The 22195-nt window shown below is 37.4% G+C and overlaps 1 protein-coding gene across 1 annotated transcript in view; it reads left to right on the top strand.

The window, feature by feature from the left end:
- SLC35D1 (solute carrier family 35 member D1) overlaps positions 1 to 22195 on the top strand; it is a 54459-nt gene that overhangs the window by 3090 nt on the left and 29174 nt on the right. Inside the window, exons 5-8 of the mRNA XM_082611945.1 lie at positions 646 to 717; positions 1295 to 1363; positions 3480 to 3582; positions 8178 to 8270. Of these exons, the coding sequence (XP_082468071.1) occupies positions 646 to 717; positions 1295 to 1363; positions 3480 to 3582; positions 8178 to 8270 (337 nt within the window). The remainder of the gene's footprint in view (positions 1 to 645; positions 718 to 1294; positions 1364 to 3479; positions 3583 to 8177; positions 8271 to 22195) is intronic.

Here is a 22195-nt window from a genome sequence, read left to right as displayed (position 1 = left end):
CTTGTATTTAGCGTTTGCTCTTTTTCATCCTTTGTCATCTATCCATCCATCCATCTTTTCACACCCTATCTTTGATTGCCAGTTAAGTATAAGGCACTTTGGGGTGAGATGAGATAGATTCAGAAATAATTGTGTTGCAAGAGGCTGTATGTTTGATTAGTGCAAGCAGAATGCTCTAGGAATTTAGAGGAAGACAGGATTACTTCCACAAAAGGACAATAAAGGAATGTTTTATGGGGTAGGATTATCACCGATATTATTTGAAGGTTAGGGGTAGGAAGGGAGGTCAGTCTAGAAAAGAAAGACGAAGTCTTTTCTCTTAAAGACTAACATGATTACTGTTCAGGGTGTTTAACATAATAAGCAGGGTAAAATTAAAAGTGTCTGTTATCAGTCTTTGTTAATAGATGTATGTTTTCTACCATTTTATAATTAGTTTGGTGTTTTTCACTTCTGGTAGTTTTATAAAAGCAACCCTTTCAGGCTTTCAGATACTTTCTAGAGAAAAATAAGGATTTAATTTAGTCACAGATTAATCAGCATGGGATTTCCATAATGGAAGGAAGAGATTAGCATTATTTTAAAATACTAATTTTGGAGAATCAAATTTTATTTTACCTAAATATCTTTGTATTTTTCCTGCAGCTTGCCAATGTTTACAGTTCTGAGAAGGTTCTCCATCCTGTTTACAATGTTTGCTGAAGGAGTTTTACTCAAGTGAGTTAAATTTCTAATATATCTAGTCTTTAACCAACTTTAATCACCCTGAAAAGGTGCCCAGCATATGTAAGATATTAAAATTATTTGTGTTGTTTCTACTTTATCTTTTGAGAAGTTTAAGCAACTTTCTCCCTTTGCTGTAGGAGTTGATAGTTTATGGCTTCCTTATGGAAGCCTGTCTGAACATGAGATGTACTTTCAAGAATTCCTATACCTACTGATGCCACTGGGTGAAGCTGGGTCAGAAGATCGGTATAGGCTTTAAATAGTGTTCATGTCTTGGCTACTTTTATTACAAATGTGTGTGACCATTTTCAACTTAAAGAAATCTGATTAGCAAAAATTCAAGCTCAATAATAATAATAACAAATGGTAAAAATAAGTATACTTACTTATATAAGAAAGTAAGTTTTTGCTTCATCAGAGGGGTTCTTTTAAATATCCAGTTCCTTGGAATCATTTGTTTACAACGTTTTTAAAGAAAACACACATTTTTTTTGCCTATGTTGTAAAACGAGACTTTGTAAATAACTAAAGCCACATGTATGTATTTTTTAATTATTTTATTTTGTAGGAAGACTTTTTCTTGGGGTATTAAGATGACTGTATTTGCAATGATTATTGGAGCCTTTGTAGCTGCCAGGTAAGATGTGGGCCTATATAAAACCTATGAGAGTACATTAGAATTTATCAATAATTATTGATAATAAATGATCAATTACCAATAAAGAGAATTTTTTTATAGCCTAAATAAGAATCTTGTTTTTGAAAAGTAAAAGAGTTTTAAAAGTTAAATCTTCTTGGCTGTATGAAGATTAAGGCTAGCAAAATCAGATTCTTGGGATTCTTAAAAGTTAAATTCATTCTAAAAGTTCATTCATTCATTCCAAAGGTTAAATTAGAGTTTATTATGCTATCTTCTATTTATTGAGCATATACCATGTGCCATACAATATGTTTGGTATTTTTACACATATTATTTATGTATTTTTCACAACCACTCTGAAAGGTATGGGTATAATTTTCCTATTTATGTTGAGAAAACTAAAATCTAAGTTCAGTAGCTTGCTCAAGGTCACACAGCTAGTAAATGGTAGAGCTGGAATTTGAATATGTGCCTGACTCCAGAGCCTGTGTGCTTTTATAAACCATGTGACGTTCTTTTCCTTTGCATGCTGCTAAAGAAAATAGTGTTTCAGAGAAGGCAAATGATAATAAATTATTTGCCTTATGGGAAATAAATAATAGAATTGCTTTATTTGGTTTCACCTAAGGTATCACAAATGCTGTAACTTAGATATTCTATTAAAGCTTTTTTCCATTGTTCTTAAGTTTTAATTTTAAAGTGAATGGGGAAAATGTATACCCAAAGACTCAGAAAATTGAAATGATGAATGGAAGCCTTCTACAACATTTTACTCAGCCCAGACCATGCATGTGTGGGTTTGCTAATGCTGCAAATTCTGCCTGACATTGTATTTTCCATCTGGGAGTTCCAGTGTGCTTCTTGAATTGGCTCATTTACCTTCATCATATCCCTGTAGTATAGGTGGGGGGAAAGTACTATAAGTCAGTTCTACTTCACCCTAACTCTCGAAGTGAAATTTCATTAAAAAAAAAAATAGAGTAGTTAGTTACTAGAATTTCATTATATAGCTGACTGCTTTTCCCTCTAGGTAACCTTCCTCCTTGGAGAAAAATTCTATACGAGCCTCCTACCTTTCTTTTTAAAGATGCCCTACTAATCTTTGAAGCATTTCATTGAAGCTGGTGCTATCTAAAAGTAGAGCAAAACAACAGGAGTTTCTCAGGGCTAACTCTGGCCTGCAAAAAGTTTCTGAGGCAGATTGCTATCTGGTAGAACCTTTTACTAGGAAAAAAATTTGGAGGAAGAGAGTCTGGAGTTAGAGGGTTGTCAGGCTGCTTGGAAGAGGGGTGGGTCATTAGGTAGTTCTGCCCAAAATTGCAGTGGCATAGAGTTCCTCAGAAGTCTGTCCCATCTACAAATAGATAGCACCTTTGCAGAATCACAGAATGCGGGGCCCCTGTTTTAGCTAGGGTGCTAAAGTATGCTGAAGGCGTACTTAGATTTTCATTTATTCTGTTCAGTTTACTAAGGTCTTGTGCCTGGTGCTCTGCTAAATACCAGGAAACTTCAGTTTCCCTAATCCCACTAGTTACACCTAGTAGGCTCATTAGGCAATTATTTTAAGTATTTGAGTTCCCACTGTGTGCTTAGACACTGATGTAGCCTGAGCTCAGAACTAACCACCATCCACACTTCAGAAATTCCACCCAGTGGCCCAACCACCTGTGCAAGACAGCCCTACCTTTTGTGTGAACCTTTGAAAAATGACATGTTAACAACTTCATTCTCCTTTTGTTTTCCTTATCTGTGAACTTGAGCTCTGATGCCTTCTGCTTGCTTCAGATATATTGTAATGGTGAATTTGGTTGGTTCTTTCTTGTTGTCTGACTTTGAATTCAGAGCAGTGTACTATTAACTGACGTGGTTGATTATTGCTAATGATTTTGTGTTTAAGTGTTAGTGCTTCTCATTTCTGAAGACCCGCATACTGATTATGAAATTGCAAACTCTAACCAGGAACCAAGAAATACTAGTAGCTGATAAAATGCCTAATATTCACTTCCCTAGATAAGCATATGTTCTTAGAAATATTGTAGTTCAGACCTATTTAAAACTTAATGCATGTTCTTTAAATGTTAGTTGTTATTAAAGTGTTACTTATGTTTTGCAGCTCTGACTTGGCATTCGATCTGGAAGGATATGTTTTTATTCTGGTAAATGATGTCCTGACAGCAGCAAATGGTGCCTACGTAAAACAAAAATTAGATTCAAAAGTAGGTAGCAGTCTCACGCTTCTTTAAGAGATGCTTACTGTTGTTGGGAATGGTCAATTCATCAGGGGATAAAGTGGGGAATAAGGAAAAATAGTTATGAAAGATGGGAAATGCCTGTACCTTGGTGCTCACGTGAGAAACTTTATTTTCTAATTAGCAACTAGATTTTACTGTTGGCTTTTCTGGAAGGGACTGGGTGAATATTGACTTTGAGAGGGATAGTGATGTAAGTAAGGGGTGTTCATTAGAGAAAAGTGTCATAAACGTTCATGGCTGTGTTCTAGAGGACTTGGTGAGGGACCTGGACAAGAAAGAAGTATCTGGAAGCTCTTGAGCAGTTTTCAGAAGTGAGTTGGAAGTGGCTGCAGAACAAGAATGGACTTTGCATATTTGTCCTACAAATATAGTAGTCCCTCAATATCCGTGGGGGATTGGTTCTAGGAACCCCTGAGATTAACAAAATCCTCGGATGCTCAAGTCCCTTATATAAATGGAGCAGTATTTACATGTAACCTATGCATATCCTCCCATATACTTTAAGTCATTTCTAGATTACTTATAATACCTAATACAATATAAGTGCTATGTAAATAGTTGTAAATACAATGTAAATGCTGTGTAAACAGTTGCCTGCGTGGCAAATTCAAGATTTGCTTTTTGGAACTTTCTGGAATTTTTATTTTTCTTCGGAATATTTTCCATCCATTGTTGGTTGAATCCTCAGATGCAGAACCCATGGATATGGAGGGCCAACGGTAATGGGAAACTTAGGCAGTATTAGAATCTCTCTCTTTCAGGGGCAACACCAAGTTTCCTGGCCTAGATCTCATACACATGAACTTCATATACCTCTTTGCCTTCAACTGCAGCATGCACGTGAAGGCTTTAAAGATATTTTTATTTGTCTAATATATACGTTGAATATAAACACACCAAATTTTATTTTGAGATCAAGCCAGACCATCAGAAAGCTGAGCACTCAAGCCATATTTTACTACATTATGGTATAAGATTGCATTATTGTAAGGAGAAGCTACATGGAACTCAGCTTTATATATCATAGGGTTGTTATTGAAGGAGTTGTCCTTTCTATCATAATGGATCCTATATGAAGACCCACATGAGATCATTATCATAGATACCATCATAGTGTTTCCTAAGCAGCTGGTGTATTTTTATCTCGTATTTAAGTCTTATAACTTGACCATAGCTTTATCTTGTTTTCCTACCCCTGTGTTCTCATCAGTCAGATGACCATATCTGCTTAGTTTTTAGTTGGCTCTATTATATGTACAGTATTTCTGAAACTACTTCAGGTCCTTTTTTGGGGCTCAGATCATAAATACAAATGCCCTACCTGCTTGGTAGTAGTATTAGTATAGAGTTTGTGTCATCTTGGCTGGTGGTTTTGCCTTCTTCAGAAAGAACTGTAGAATATATGGCCATCCCAGTAGTTTTCATTATTTTGAATAATCTAGAATGTTTATTTTGAATAACCTGGAAGAACTAGGGGCAGTATAGATCTAGTTCCAGCAAACTTTCTTTGAATATACCCTTTATGTCTTGTTCTCCGTTTATTTGCCTTGATGACTCTGTATGATGATTGCATTTTAATGGAAGCTACTATTAAAAAATTTAATCTTTGTGCAATAGCTAGAGAAAAGGGAACAGTTAGAGATTTAGTTTTACTCTGGTTTTTTGCTGCTTTGGATATATGTAGTAATAATAACATTTCATTTCTCCAGTAGCCTCAGCTGTCTAAAACAGTACTGTCGAGTACAGTTCTATGATGATGGAAATCTGTTATCTCTGTGGACCATTAATGGTAGCCACTAGGCACACGTAGCTGTTGAACACTTGATAAGTGACGGCACAACTGAGGAACTGAACTGGTAGTTTAATGTAATTATAATTAAATTGAAATAGCTGCGTTTGGCCAGTGGTTACTATATTGGATAGCACAATCTAGAGTACATCCTAGAACCTAAGAAAAAAAGCAAAGAGGGTTTCTGAGTATTTTATTCCCAGGGGAGCCTTTTAGTTCCTCACTCAGAAGTGACTTATGGCTTACTTGTATTAGAACTTTTAAGCATATTGATCTGCTTTTTACAGTTCATGGATTAGGAGCAACAATCCTATCTGGAGGCAGAGGCTTATCAGCAATATAAAAGCTCAGATAATAACAAGAGAAACAGGAAAACTATGAAAGTCAGATGGAACTACTCAAAGATGGACAACACCATATAAAAACACAATACAATAATGCATGTTAATGATGATGCCCTAAATTACATTGTAGTCAATGTACTCTGTTTAAGAAAACAGGGGAAAGGATATTTAAAACGGTTAACAAGTGAAAAGAAAAACAACAGTTTGGCATTTGTCAGCTGTCTGGATGGTGTGTGTGTGTGTAGGCATCTTCTACTTCCTGGATAACACTAATGTCTCTTGCTGTTGGGGCACCTGATGTTAAAGGTTGTTTTGTCCTACTGTGGATTTTTTCTTGCTGCCTTAGAAATCAGGCACACCTTTTCATTGATGCTGTGGTGGCCATAAGCAATCAGTTATTTGGTTTATCCAGCAGGCAGTAGGGCCACAATGAGATGCTTTTAATCAGGAGTTTTACTACCTATCATTTCAGAACTGCTTATAATCATGGTCCTTTGAGCATGAATCACATGACATAAAGACTTAGTGCTGCATTTCAGACCTGAACGCAGCTACTGAATTTAAAACATTTTTAACTCAAAAGAAATCACACAAATAACATGTATTTATAATAGAATTAGTAGAAAACGTAGATAAGCAAGAGGAAGAAAATATAAATCTTTCTTAATTCCACCATTGAGTGAGAAGCACTGTTTTGGTAGATACCCTTTTGTAAGAATGTGTGTTTGTGTGTATGTGTGCATGTACACACTTAACTATGAGAAAAACTTAAAAGAGTGATGATATATAATGTTTTCTAACCTGTATTTTTCATTTAGTACCGTTTCATGAACACTTTCCTCATCAATCAGTATTAAACATTTTTAGTGGCTGCATAATAGTTCATTGTATGTTGTATCATAGTCTAATCAACTAGTTTTCTATTGTTGGGTATTTGTTTCCAGTTTTTCAAAGCTGCTTTTGATATAGCACAGGGAACTCTGCTCAGTATTGTGTAATAACCTAAATAGATACATAAAAAAGAATAGATACATGTATATGTATAACTGAATCACTTTGCTGTACACCTGAAACTAACACAGCATTGTAAATCAACTCTACTCCAATATAAAATAAAAATTAAAAAAAATTATCACTGAGAAAAACCCCTGCTTTTGAGAAGGTAGTTTGACTTTTCATATCACTTGGTGATCTTTCAGTCACAGAAGTTAGGCAGATATTATGCCCCTATCCTCACTATTCCTTTACCCCCCCTCTACCCTCCAAACTCAGGCCTACTTTTTTAGGTGACTGCTTCCTGCTGAATGTCCCAGAATTCTGTGAATCAAAGGTGGACCCACAATTCTCATAGACTCCCTGTGTTTGAAGATGTGTGTGGTCTTTTGTAGCTCCCCAGTAGCTGAGGGCACAACTAGTCATACCATATTTTGGGAATTGTAGGGTAATCTTTCTTTTTTTAATGTTTATTTTATTTATTTATTTTTGGCTGTGTCAGGTCTTAGTTGTGGCATGCGGGATCTTTTGTTGTGGCACTCGGGCTCTTTGTTGCGGTGCCCGGGCTTCTCTCTAGTTGTGGCGTGTGGTCTCCAGAGCGCAAGTCTCAGTAGTCGCGACGCATGGGCTCTCTAGTTGTGGTCCACAGGCTCCAGAGCATGTGGGCTCTGTAGTTGCAGTACGTGAGCTCTCTAGTTGTGGCACACAGGCTCAGTAGTTGTGGTGTGAGGGCTTAGCTGCCCCACGGCATGTGGGATCCCAGTTCCCCAACCGGGGATCGAACCCACGTCCCCCTGCATTGGAAGGTGGATTCTTAACCACTGGACCACCAGGGAAGTCCCTGTAGGGTAATCTTAATGTTCTTTCTTTCTTTTTTCTTTTCTTTTCTTTTTTTTCCTTTTTCTTTTTCTTTTCTTTCTTCTTAATCTTCATTGTACTTCCCGTATACCTTTCCTGAAATACTTCACTGGGAAGTTATGTCTGTCTGTGTTGATCTAGGTGTGAGTCTTTGTGTCTGTTAAATTGCACTCTGTTACAGTTCTGAAAAGCCCAAGACTAACTTGGTGACTTTTATTCTGTTCTGGAAAGGGAAGGGCTCCAAGGATGTGTTTCTATAGAGATGTATGTTTGTGTTCAAAATAACCTCTTTTCTCCTTGCTGTTTTGAGGCAGTGAGTTGATGTCATTTTTATTTCTCTGATCTTAAGCACTCAAGGAATTTATTTCAAATAAACTTGAAATCTTGTAAGTTTGCATTTTTTTTTAAAAGCTTAGGTTATTTCATAATGTTTGCAAGACTTCTGACTTGACTAATTTGCTATGTATGTTGTGGGGGAGGGATGCGTGTTTGTAATGGGGGGTGGCACTCTGTACAGGGTTGTCTCTCTCTGTCTACCGGAACCAAATGAAACACCTAATTTTTTACTCTCCTAGGAGCTGGGAAAATATGGTCTGCTCTATTACAATGCACTGTTCATGATTCTGCCCACCCTAGCCATTGCATATTTTACGGGAGATGCGCAAAAGGTAGGACTTTCTAATTATGGCTTCACGGCTTATGTTTTTGAATTTTATTTTTATTTGTATGACCAAGAGATAGACAGTTGGGTTGTTAAAAAGTAATGTTCTTAGTAAGTGACCAAAGACTGAGAATTTACCTTGTAGCTTGCTAATGTCATGCTAACATGGAGAGTACTAAAATAGCTTAAAATAGCTCTGGCTGTCGACATAAAAATAGTGCATGCCAACTAGTGCCCTTCTCTTACGTGCCAGAAGGATAGAGGAAGGGGATTTTTACATTTCTACTAAACTACAAAATAGGAATAGTAGCAAACTATCCTTGAGAAACAAAAAATCCAGAAGTAGTAGAATTCTTCAAACCTAACAAAACGCTTGTTATTTCTAGAAGCTCTCAGTTTTGGTGTACAATTGTCATCCTGGCTTAAATCCCAAGCTGTTTTTTCCCCTCAGGAGATATTTAGCTGTGTGGTGACTTAACCATATAAATAGCAATGAATATAATAGTTTACTCATTTTCTTCAAATGTTTAGCTAAATAAATCCAGAATAAAGTAGCAAACTAAATACAGACAAGAATTTTTCTCTGAAACACATATTCATAGGATAAAAATTAGTAACATTTTGTAAGAATTCACAGAATTTTGCAAACTTAATGGAAATCTAGAATTCTGCCAAGGATTTCGGTACCAAGATTCCTCCTAATGATTCCCCTGGCTAGTAGTTTCTTCAGAATAAATGTATTGATTATTTATTATAATGACAGCGACAACTTCCCCAAATCAGTGGGGACCAAAATAAAGAAGAGGTTTTTAGAAGTAGTTAGACTGTTAAAAATTGTTCTTGAATCAGAGGTAGGAGAAGACTGACTGCTTATAAAGCTGTTTTGTTTTTTTCATCAAGAACTCTTTTCTTTTAAAACTGGCAAAGAACATATGTAAATGTTTTAATGAACTGTGACCTGGCTATCAGCAGGCCTAGAAATGACTCCAAAGCAGGAAACTACTGTAGAGGTGTTGCTCTCAAAATAAAGATGTTGAATGAGTTTTTTGTGGCTGTGAAAAAAGTGGGAAGAGAAACTAATAGGGAAGAGTCCCTATTACGTGCTAGTCACTTTATATATACAATGTAATATAGTCCCCATAACAGCTATAAGAAGTTTGAATTAACCCTATTTTACCAAGGTGGAAATTGAGGTTCAGAGAGACTGAATAACTTGCCCAACATCAGACTGTCAGCAGGTAGTAGAGTCAGGATGTAAACCCAAGCCTGACTGCAGAGGCCATGGTCTTTTCAGTGTTCTGCCTCCTCTAGCTGACTCTGGCAGAAGTACCCTTCACTCTTTAGTTTTGGGGTAAGAATGTAATGTAAAATAACCAGGTACCCCATGGCAGCACAGATGATTCCAAATCTTGAGGCCAATCTGTACATGAGAAAGTTCGAAGAATTAATGTGATTAGGTATTCTACAGACTCGGCAAAAATGGAATTTTCATTAATTTAAAACTTTGACTAGTAGCTTGTAGCTACTTGAAAACATTGACTGAAGGAGATATTTCTTCATTCCAGAGTGATGATCATTTAACTAGAAGTTATCTGCCAGGTTGTAGGAAAATTCATGCGTATTTTGAAGTTCACTAACACACTTTCAATTTTAAATGCTTCGATATAATTACAGGTGTTTACCCATAGTGGAAAAAATGACTTTGCCACCTATATTGGGATGAGATTTAGATTTTACTCTTTTATTCTTCTTTTCTTCTTTTTTTAAGCAGAGGAGTGGAATTTGAGTAATCTTTTTGTTTTTTCCAATGAAAATGCCAAGCAAAGGTCAAGAAAGGTTTATTTTGAAAGAACAATGTTTTTTAAGAATGACTGAATTTATCTAAATGCTTTCAAGTTGGGATGATAAACTAATTATGGAGGCTAAACCCATTGCTTTGTGATCAACCCCTTCAGTGTTTTGGGTTTTACATAAATGTTTGTTCATCCTTATTATTAATTAATATGATTCTTATAAAATATTTATTGGGGTACAGATGGGCCTACTGGCTGGCAGGCTTACAATCTCATGCTCTTTTTCTTAACATTCTCTCCTTGACATACTCTCCCTCTAACATTCTCGAATAGTTATTAAGTGCTGTTGTGGGCCTCACAGTGCTAAGCTCAGGTGATAAGAAAGAAGGATGAATTAGGTGGTATTCTTGCCTTTGAGGACCATTTAGTTGTCTTGGGGAGCAGACCTGTCAACATCAGAGTCGTAATTGTTACCGGCTCTGTGGGAGAGGTGTTGGGGTCATTGTGGGTTGGAAAATGGAAGTGGGCCAATTCCATCTCCTTGTTGGAGAGGGAATGCCTATCTCATGGAGCTTTGCCTACAGAATGAAAATACAAATGATATGAATAATCAGTATTGTTTGGTAGGTTATGAATTAAATTTGGAACTTAGGAACTCCAAGAATTCTGAGTTTGATTCTGTTCCTAAATTCCTTTCTTCCTAAATTCCTTGTGTGCTTACTACAATTTCATTTTAAGTTCATTTCAGATTCAGTCAATTCAGTATTACTGAGTATCTTCCTTGTGGTAAGAAAGCCCTGTGCTAAGTTCTTTGGGAATATATGATAAATACAGCATAGTCCTTGCCACACAAGAAAGACATTTGACATGCTACAGAGATGGTGTAAGATCCAGCACCAAAGTGCATGCCCGTCAGTCAGTCAGTACTATAAGTATTCAGGTTAGGAAGAAACTGGTGTGGGTTAAATATCAAGCTTGGATTTTTAGAGGGGGGTAGGGCTTGGTTTTCTTACCCACCAACTGCAACAAGTAATGCTAACCTGTTCTGGGGGTTGTTGTTAGAGATATAACTTACAGAAGTGGTTGAATGGTTTGCTTTTATTAATCAGCATAGAAGCAGTGGGTGGAAGCCATAGATGCCCTAACGCATCCTAGAGGCTCATAGTATCCTACGAGAGGTTGCAGTTGATTTCTTCCACTGGAAGGTTCAGTTTCATAGTAGTCAGTGGGTTGTTTGTCTGAAGTTCTGGCAAAAAGGGTTCACATTACAGAGTGGAATATGTGGCAGGATTTCAGGTAAGTGTTTTCTAGTAAGTCAGGTTCATATTCAGTGTGTCTTTTAGGCTTGGGTTTTCCCTTCAGAATATGTGTACATATAAGTGGACAAACATTCGTGTATGTGCATGTATTTTTGTAAAGAATGGACACTTTTTTGGTGTGGCAGTTTATCTTTGTTTTTTAATTTTAATTAATTTATTTATTTGGTTGTGTTGGGTCTTAGTTGCAGCAGGCGGGCTCCTTACTTGTGACATGCAAACTCTTAGTTGCAGTATGCATGTGAGATCTAGTTCCCAGACCAGGGATTGAACCCGGGTCCCCTGCGTCGGTAGCGCAGAGTCTTAACCGCTGTGCGCCACCAGGGAAGTCCCAACAGTTTATATTTAAAGCTGTTCCCATGTTAACAATTTTCAGTCTACTTCTGACCTTCAAGTAATACTTCACCTATAGGGTATGGTGCCTTGTACAATGCCTGATAAGATGCTTCCACATTAATCATTTTCCCTAATCCTCATTGTGTACCTGTGTGGTAGGTTGTTATCTGGTATATAGAGGTTAAGGACATGCTTGAGGTTATACGGTGGCTGAGTTCAGCACTAGAACCAGTCTTTCTTTTTTTGTGGCCGCATCCTGTGGCTTGTGGGATCTTACTTCCCTGACCAGGGATCGAACCCGTGCCCTCGACAGTGAAAGCACAGAGTCCTAACCACTGGACTGCCAGGGAATTCCCTAAAACCAGTCTCTCTGACTCCAGAGAGATCTCTTGCTGTTTGCCTGACCACATCTATCTCTCAAAGCCACTTGCTGCGTCCCTGACTTGTTTTTGCCCCCGTTCAGGACTTGCATGCATACAGAGCAAGCTACTGAATGAGAGAAATATCTCAGATTAGTATTAGAAGTGGAGTCCCTGAAGCTTGGCTTTGTTGTTACTTAATTGTTTACAAATAATTATTTATTTCATTCAGCGAATATTTATTGAGTGCTTATTACGTGTCAGGTGCTGTTCTAAGTTAAAAAACAAAGACATGTCTTTGCTTCAAAGGAGCTTGCATTCCAATGGGGTAAGATAGACTAAGCATAAATTGTGTAATAAGAGCTATGAAGAGAGATAAAACGAGGAGAAGAGTGATTGGGGAAGTGCTATTTTGGATAAGATGATTAGGGAAAGCATCTTTATAAGCTTCGTTTGAGCAGACACTGAACTGAATGTCCGGACTGAGAGACCAGTTTGTGTGGCTCTTTAGAAGGAGTAGTCTAGGCCGAGGGGAGAGCAGGTTCTAAGGACTGAGGTGGGAGCTTGTTCACAAGGAGCATTTCCTGGAGTGGCAAATATCAGGAGACGTCAGAGTGGGCCTTGGAAGATGCGGAGGCAGAAAAACAAAAGGTACGTTCCAGGTGGAATTAATAGCGTGGGCACAGGCCCAGCCGCAAGGACCAGACTCTTCCACGTGGTTAGAAGGTAGAAGTCAACGACTTCGGAGCCCTTAGAGGAGTCCTTGGAGAGCATGTGGTTCCAGACCCTTATTTCACAGATGAGGGAACTGGGCCCAAAGAGGGCTCAGGGCTAGAGCCCAGATTTTCTGACTCTACGACTAGTGTCTCCTTCTTCCCGCCATCCCACACCCCGCTTCCTTCCAAGTTGGGACTAGTGCCAGACACAGGAATTTGCAAGTTACTCTGCAGACAGTGACACGTCCCTAAAAGTTTGTGACATAAGTGGTACAGTGGAGAGGACTTGGGGCCAGAATGCAAAAGACCAGCAAACTCCAGTTCTCTTTGTGACCACTGTCTGACTTTGGATGAGTCCCTTCTGCTCTCCAGGCCCACTTTGTCATGTGGTAACCGAGTAGGCTGGGTCCACTGAGTCGGTTGGTTCTCTAGGTAGGGCATGTTTCGGGGCTGAGACAGTGTTTCTGAGGAGTAGGAGGCACGCCAGTGTGGAGACGGGGCTGCTGCTCTGACAGCTGGCACGAGGCCAGCTGCCGCCTGCCTCCTGATAACCTGTGCTGATAAACTGCTCTCATCTGTTGCGCTCTTGGCTTTCCTGACCCAGAGCTTTTTTGATTGTAAGCTCTCTGTGTATTGAATGAAAAGATCTCCAAGATAAATTGTTGAATGAAGAAGCACAGTGTAAAACAGTGCATATGGTTTACTAACTTTTGAGTAAAATAAAAAGGGAAAAATAAGAATATATATACACATTCATTTACTTACTATTTAAGTAAAGAAACTGTGGAAGAATATGCATGAAACTAATAAAGTAACCACCAATTTGTGTGTGTGTGTGTGTGAGAGAGAGAACAGGGTAAGTGTAGAATAGAAGTGGGAGGGAGACTTTTCATTATTTGTCTTCTTATATTTTTTTGATTGTAGAAACATATGAATGTATTTTAAATTACATTTTATAAAAGGAAAATAAGATAAAGTTTTTTTTCTATAAATAATGACTATCCTGTGATGAATTATAAATTTTAAAATAACTGGGGGAGGTGGGACAAATTAATTTGTTCTCATTGTTCAGAGTTACAGACTCTTGACCCAGGATTCAAACTGAAGCAAAATCAGATCCAAATTATTTTCCTCAAAATCCCACTGTTAACCTTAGTAGGGAGAGGAGGGAAAGCTTCCCTCTGTTAGGGCAGGAATCCAGTAAGAGGGCTCTGAAAGGTCAGCTCCCCAGGGAAGCAGGAGTTACATAAAACAGTTGATGAGCTGGCACAGCCTTTAAGCAAGAATTGAAGGCCAAGGAAGAAAAAACTAAATTACCATAAAAATTGAAAGGCAAGATGCAATTGAACAACTCATCCCAATGAGCACTAATAAGGTCCTTGGCAAAGCATTCTGAGAAACCAAATACGTGCGTGTAATTTTTCAAAAAGTTTAAGTTCTCAACGTCCTAGGTTTACCAGAAACAAAGGAACCAGTATATCCGGCATTTAGTTTTTTTAGACACATGTCTTCTAACTTTAAAACATTCTCCTTTTAAAAAAAACTATGGGACTTCCCTGGTGGTGCAGTGGTTAAGAATCTGCCTGCTAATGCAGGGGACACAGGTTTGATCCCTGGTCCAGGAAGATCCCACATGCTGTGGAGCAATTAAACCCGTGTGCCACAACTACTGAGCCCACAAGCCACAACTACTGAAGCCTGCATGCCCTAGAGCCCAAAAGCTGCAACTACTGAGCCCACGCACTCTAGGGTCCCTGTGCCACAACTACTGAGCCTGCATGCTGCAACTACTGAAGCCCACGTGCCTAGAGCCCGTGCTCTGCATCAAGAGAAGCCACCGCAATGAGAAGCCTGCGCACCTCAACGAAGAGTAGCCACAACTAGAGAAAGCCCGTGCGCAGCAACGAAGGCCCAACACAGCCAAAAAAAAACAAAACAAAAAACAAACTATGTGTCACGCAAAAGCCAGCTTACTATTAACCAAAGATATCTATTTAACATAGATAAAGGCAGAACAAGCATCAACTGACTAATGACTTTCCAAAGGACAGACTGTGTTTAAACTTGTTAGTCGCTGCCTCCCAAAGGGAATGTCTGTAGCACAAAGCCAGTGATTCAGAGTCTCAGGAATTGGAGTCTGACTTTCTGACAGCACACCCTGCTAGGTGTTCTCACGTAGGGATGGGAGAACAGACCCCTTGCTGTAGCTCTCACAAGGCCAGCACTGTAGGCACTGGTACACTGTATAATGTCTTCATTATATCACTGGTTAAATTACATGGCTCAGATGAGTTTTACAGGAAAAGTTCCTGCACAGATCATCTACCCGGAGGTGTCTTACTAAGCATTACTACTAAATAATGAAGAATTTTTAGGCTGTTGCTTTAGCCTGTCTAGAGTTATTAATCTTTTCTGGGTCCCTTTGTGGATCATTACAGACTGATTCTCAAACCCTGAAGTGTTCTTTCCACATAGAGACAGAACCTTCCGGCTTTCTGGGCCTTGGTATTCTCAAATGTAATACAGGTGTGTTGGATCAGTTATTTTTTATTTATGAATGACTAGATCTTTCTCTTTGCCTTTATATTGTTTGACTGACAAAGTAATGTTTTTAGCCATTCTTACCTTTGAGGATATGCTTTTTTCAAAGTAAGTGTAAGTGACCCCATTGACACTAGTACTGGAGTGTGTGGTTTTGACATGGTATGTAGGTGTTAACATAGGCAGCAGAACCTAGCAAGAAGGGGTGTTGAAGATCTGTGGGTTCCTAGTCTGAACTAGGAGCAGGAGGCAGGCAGATGGTTACAGTAGTGCAGAAGATGGGTTGCTAACTAGGACCACTGGTTGCATGAACTTGTCTAACTTTTCCAGGGTGGGGGGAACCATGCAGATAATTTACACCACTGATATTATCTTCTGCCTTAGCAGGTTTCCTGTCAGTTTACTTTCTAGGCTAAGGATTCAATTTCTTTCTCAAGAGTTTTTTGGGGAATGAATTTTCAAGATAGAATTCATTAACCTTTTTTTTTTTCTTTTAACCATGAAGTCCAGAGACTAAGTGGTTTGTTTATTTTTAGTCTTTATAGTAAACAGGGAGGTATCCAAACATAAGAAAATGTCTCAATGATGCTTTGGATTTTATTTCAAATCTCAAGTAAATTGGCAACTCTTTGCTTAACAGATTTTCCTGGGAGTGAGAACGGTTGCATCTAAGACTCAGGTACATGTTGAAATTATTCCCTGCTTTTTACTAGATTAGGATGGTGATTTGGTGCTAATGTGACATTGTAGACATTGCCAAGTTGTCCCAGCACTTTCTTGCTAAGCCTGCACATAGCCTCAGACTTTTCACCAAGATACTGGTCCAGATAGGCAGATCCATCGATTGGAGCTAGTTGATTAGACAAAATCTGATTGTATCCCTACACTAGATTTTCTTTTTTTTTTCTTTTCTTCTTTTTAAACTGAAGTGTAATTGACTTACAATATTACATTAGTTTCAGGTGTACCTTCACTAGATTTTATTCATTGTTATTGATTACTGCCTAATCTTACTCAGTTTCCCTCTCTTTCTTAATTTCCTTAACCTAAGCAACTAAAGAACAATTTTTTTTTATTAAAGTTTTTTTCTAAATACTTTTATTTAACTGAAAGTCTTATTTAAACCAAATGCCTAGTTTTAGGAAGTGGTAGGTCCATATGACCTGTTTGCCCATTACTTATGCCACATTCTTTTCATGCCTGTGGTGTGTATTACGTTACATTATCAGCACCTGTAGAACCAGAGACTTCATTCAAAACAGAAGGAAAGCCTTAGAAAGCATGTTTATATGTTCAGTCTGTAATCACAGCCCGCACTCAGCCAGCACTGAAAATTGCCGGCCTTGTGTCAGAGAGCCTATCTAGTTCTGTGCCACACAGAATGACCAAGCAGTTCATTTTCTTCACAATGGCTCTTTATCAGTTTTCTCTAGAGGCAGAAGTTTTGTTTTGTTTAAAAATTGAATAACAAAGTACATTCTCACCGTGCCTTCTTTATTTCCTATCTTGAGGAGAAGAAAAATTCTCTTGTAAATCTATCACTGAGAGATAACAGTGATAGAAGTTTAAGTAAATAATCTCTCTGAATATAAATTATGTATACATTTAAAGAGTCTGTATTTTATTCTCTCGATTGATTCTCACAAGAGACAGATGGAGTAGTTTTCTATATTTGTAATATAGGTAGAGGTTTAGAAAGGTTAAGTGACTTTATGATGGCCTCACAGAAAATTAATGTCAGAGAGAGAGTTAGAACTTTCGCTTTTTGACTCAGTAACCATGTGGAACCATCTAGGAGAAAATTCAGAATATATTGCCTTGTCTTTGGTTTTCCCCAGTAGTCCAGATAGCAGGATGAAGGTTATGGAGATGAACAGGTATTTACTAGCTGAATAATTTTGGTAAAGTTACTTAATATTTCTGAGCCTAGAGCATAATAGCTTAATAAGCAGTAGCTTTTATTGTTTTTATTATGCCATCTTTATGGCATAATAAAAGGAGAGTGGACTCCTTTGTACTCTAGGAGTACAAAGGAGTCATATTGGGTCATATTTATCCTGCAGCTATACATTCAAATGTCTGCTGCTTGCCAAAGATCCATTCCTATGGCAAAGCAGGGGAATGCAACAGGCTGCCTGTCCCGTAGACTGGCTTTCTCCAGAGACAGGCTGAGTATTTAGGGAAAGAAAAAAATCCCGTGAGAATTAGTTTTCTATTTTTGAATTATATATAAATAGAATTATGTCCTTGAGATTTATTTTAATATTCTATATAGTTATTATGTTCCCAAAGGGGACTGTGCACTAAATATTTGGGGCATTTTTCTGAATAAAATTTAATGCTCTGTGTAGAGAACATTGGGCTTTGAAATATGTTAAGTCTACCATGGATTAGCTGTGTTACCTGAAGTAAGTTACTCATTGTCTTCTGGGGATAATAAGGCTTGGCCTTTCTATTGTAGGAATCAAATGACAGGCCATGTACGGAAGCACTTTGTAAACTATAATGTGCTCCATAAATATAAGGTGGTACGTTTTTATTGCTGCCATTTGTCCCTTCACTATCAGCAAACCTGACTAAACCATCTTCAGCTTAGTGCTCTGAGGCCTACCATGGGGCCTGGCACATGATCGGAACTTAGTAGATGTTGAATTGTACATTGAAAGCAGTGAAGGACTGTTGAGAAAGGATGAGAAGAGAAAAGAAAGATATAAAAAAAGACCCAAGTGAAAGTTTTAGGGATGAAAAATGTAATCAGAATTGAAAAATAAAGCAGAAGGTATCAAACAGATTAGGTACTATACAAGAAAAGTTCAGTGAATTAAACAAATAGTAATAGAAACTATTCAAGATGAAGTTCAGAAAAAATGACTAGAAAACAAACAGATTATTAGTGACATGTAGGATAATATTAAGGGTCTAACATTTGTGTAAGTATCATCCTGAAAAAGGGGTGGGGTGGGGGAGAAAAAAAATATTTGAAGAAATAATGGCTGAATTTTTTCCAAATTTGATGAAAACTCTAAATCTGTACCCACAAGGAACTCAATAAACCTTAAATAGAATAAGCATAAAGGAAACTATACCATGAAGAGGGACATTCCATAATGCTAAAAGGGTTAATATTAGTGGGCATAACAATACTGAGTGTGTATGTACTTGATGAGAGAGCTTCAAAATATATGAAGCAAAAACTGATAGAACACAAAGGATAAATAGACCAACCTACAATTATAGTGGAGATTTTTTTTTTTTTAGAAGATGTTGGGGGTAGGAGTTTATTAATTTATTTATTTTTGCTGTGTTGGGTCTTCATTTCTGTGCGAGGGCTTTCTCTAGTTGTGGCAAGTGGGGGCCACTCTTCATCGCGGTGCGCGGGCCTCTCACTATCGCGGCCTCTCTCTTTGCGGAGCACAGGCTCCAGATGCACAGGCTCAGTAGTTGTGGCTCTCGGGCCCAGTTGCTCCGCGGCATGTGGGATCCTCCCAGACCAGGGCTCGAACCCGTGTCCCCTGCATTAGCAGGCAGACTCTCAACCACTGCGCCACCAGGGAAGCCCTATAGTGGAGATTTAACATTCTCCTTTCAGTAACTGATAAAACAAACTCAGAGTCATTAAGGATAGAGAAGACTTGAACAGCACCGTCAACCAAGCCGACCTAACTGACGTTTGTAGAGCGCTCCGCTCAATAGCAAGAGGATACACATTTGCTTCAAGTGCACATGGAACAATTCACCAAGATAAATTATATTCTGGGGCATAAAACAAGTGGTAATAGTTTAAAAGAATCAAACCCAGAGTATGTTCGCTGATCAGCACAGAATTAAACTAGAAATTAATATGTATTGTAAAAGAAGAAAGATTTAAATTCAGTGATCTAAGCCTCTCCCTTAAGAAACTAGAAAAAATAAGAGCAAATTAAACCCAAAGTAAATAGAAGGAAGCAGAAATCAATGAAATAGAAAACAGAAAAGCAGTAGAGAAATCAATGAAACTAAAAGCTGGTTCTTTGAAAAGATCAGTACAATTGCTAAACCATGGCCAATTGATCAGGACAGAAAGTCAGAATACACAAATTACCGACATCAGGAATGAGAAAGGGGCATCATTACCTAGCCTGCATATATTAAAAGGATAATAAGGGAATTTTATGAACAATATACCATAAACTCAAAAACTGAGATGAAATGGACAAATTCATGAAAGAGACAAAACTGCCAAAGCTCACTCAGGAAGAAATAGATAACATGAATAGCCTTATTCAATTAAATAAATTGCTCTATTTAATTAAAATAAGTAAAAGCCCTAGTTTTTAGCCCTATCTTTATTAAAGAAATTGAATTTTTAGTTTAAAACCTTCCGAGAAAGGAAACTCCAGGCCCTGATCACTTCACTGGAGAATTTTACAAGATGTTTAAGGAAGAAACAATGCTAATTCTACATAAAAATTTCCAGAGTATAGAAAAGGACACTTCCCAATTGATTTATGAGGCCAGCATACCCTCTACCACTAGCTGACAAAAAATTACAAGGAAAGAAGAAAACTATAGTCCAAAAAAATACAGCAGTACATAAAAAGGACACTAAATCATGACCAAGTTCTGTTTATCTTAGGAATTAAGGTTAGTTTAAAATTGGAAAATCAGTTAATCAGTGCAATTCATCATATTGGCAAGAGTAAAGTAGAAGAACATGTCGATAGTTTGAGAAAATGTATTTGACAAAAGTTGACACCCATTTATGAGTTTAGAATTCTCAGCAAAGTAGGAATAGAAGGGAACTTTCTCATCCTAATAAAGGACATCTACCAAAATAATGTATTGCTATTTTACTGAATGGTGAACAACTGAATACCTTTTCACTAGGATTGAGAACAAGGCAGGGATGTCTGCTCTGATATAATGTTCTATTCAACATTATACTCGAGGACCCCATCAGTGCAGGAAGGTAAGAATAAGAGATTATAAAGGAAGAATTAACAATATCTCTATAAAAACCATGATCATATATGCAGAAAATCCTAAAGAATCTAGAAAAGAGTGATTAGAACTAATTAGTTTAGCAAAGTTGTAAGATATAAGGTCAGCATATAAAAATGGACTGTACTGCCATATACCAGCAATGAACACTTGGCAACTAAGTAAATAATACCATTTATAAAAGCTTCAAAAGTATGAAATACTCAGGGAAAAATTTAACAAAATATGTCAATGTCTGTACACTGAAAACTTTATAAAACAGTACTGAGAGAAATTTTAAAAGACCGAAATAAATTATTTTTATATTTATGAATGTTTATGAATTGGAAAACTTGATGTTATTAATCTGTCAATTCTCTTCTAATTGATCTGTAGATTCAACACCATTCCAATCCCATAGCAGGATTTTTTGTAGAATTGCTAAGCTGATTTTGAAATTTTCATAGAATTGCAAAGGACTTATCATAGTCAGATTTGAAAAAGAACAATGTTGGAGGACCTAGCGAATATCATACTAACTGAAGTAAGTCAGACAGAGAAAGACATATTATATGATATCACTTATATGTGGAATCTAAAAAATAATGCAAATGAATCTATATACAAAACAGACTCAACAGGTACAGAAAACAAACGTATGGTTACCAAAGGGGAAAGGGAGTCGGGGGGAGAGATAAATTAGGGGTATGGGATTAACAGATACAAATTACTATTACATAAAATAGAGAAGCAACAGGGATTTACTGTATAGTATAGAGAACTCTATGCAGTATCTTGTAATAGCCTATAATGGAAAATAATCTGAAAAAAGACATATATATAACTGAATCACTTTGCTGTAACCTGAAATTAACACAATATTGTAAGTAACTATACTTCAATTAAAAAAAAACAAAAACTTTTAAAAAAGAAAAGAAAAATGTTGGAGGATTTATCTACTTGATTTCAAGACTTTTATAAAACTACTGTAATCAAGACGGTGTGGTATTGGATTAAGAGTAGACATAGACCAATGGAACAGAGCAGAGAATCAAGAGGTACAGATAGACCATTTGGTCAGTTGTTTTTATTGAAGGTAACTAAATAAATCAATGAGGAAAGGATAATCTCTTCAACAAATGGTGCTGGAACAGTTTGACATCTATTTGCAGAAAAATGAACCTTGACCCTTACCTCAGCAAATACACAAAAATTAATTTGAAAAGTATTTTGAGTTGCATTGTGTTGTTCCTCCCCTCAAAGTCATGTTGAAGTCCTACCCCCAGTATCAGAATGTGACCTTGTTTTGAAACAGGATCATTGCAGATGTAATTCGTTAAGATGAAATCATAATGGAGTAGAATGGACCCTAAATCCAATATCAATGGTGCAGTTATAAAAAGGGTAAATTTGGATACAGACAGTAACATAGAGAGAATGCCATGAGAACATGAAGGCAGACACCAGAATGATGCCTCAGCAAGCTAAGGAACACCAAAGATTGCCAGAAAATCACCAGAAGCTAGGGGAGAGACGTGGAACAGATTCTCTCTCACAGCCCTCAGAAGGAACCAACACTGCTGACACCCTGATCTTGGACTTCTAGCATTTAGAACTGTAAGACGATGCATTTCTGTTTTTTAAGTCATTCAGTTTGTGGTACTTTGTTACAGCAGCCCTAGCAAACTAATACAAAAAGTATCATAGACCTAAAAGTAGAGCTAAAACTATAAAACTAGAAGAAAACACAGAAAAATATCTTCGTGATTTGGGCTTAGACTGGGTTTCATAGAAAAGTCATAAAAAGCAAGAATTGTAAAACACAAAATTGATCTTAGACTCCATCAAAATTAAAATTGTTTTTCAAAAGACACTATTAAGAAAATGCAAGCCACAGACTGAAAATACTTGT

Source organism: Mesoplodon mirus (genome assembly GCF_964341445.2).
Source record: "Mesoplodon mirus genome assembly, chromosome: 3".
Lineage (NCBI taxonomy): Eukaryota > Metazoa > Chordata > Mammalia > Artiodactyla > Ziphiidae > Mesoplodon > Mesoplodon mirus.
The sequence above is the reverse complement of the archived record's forward strand: the minus strand, read 5'-3'. Positions and strand labels throughout refer to the sequence as shown.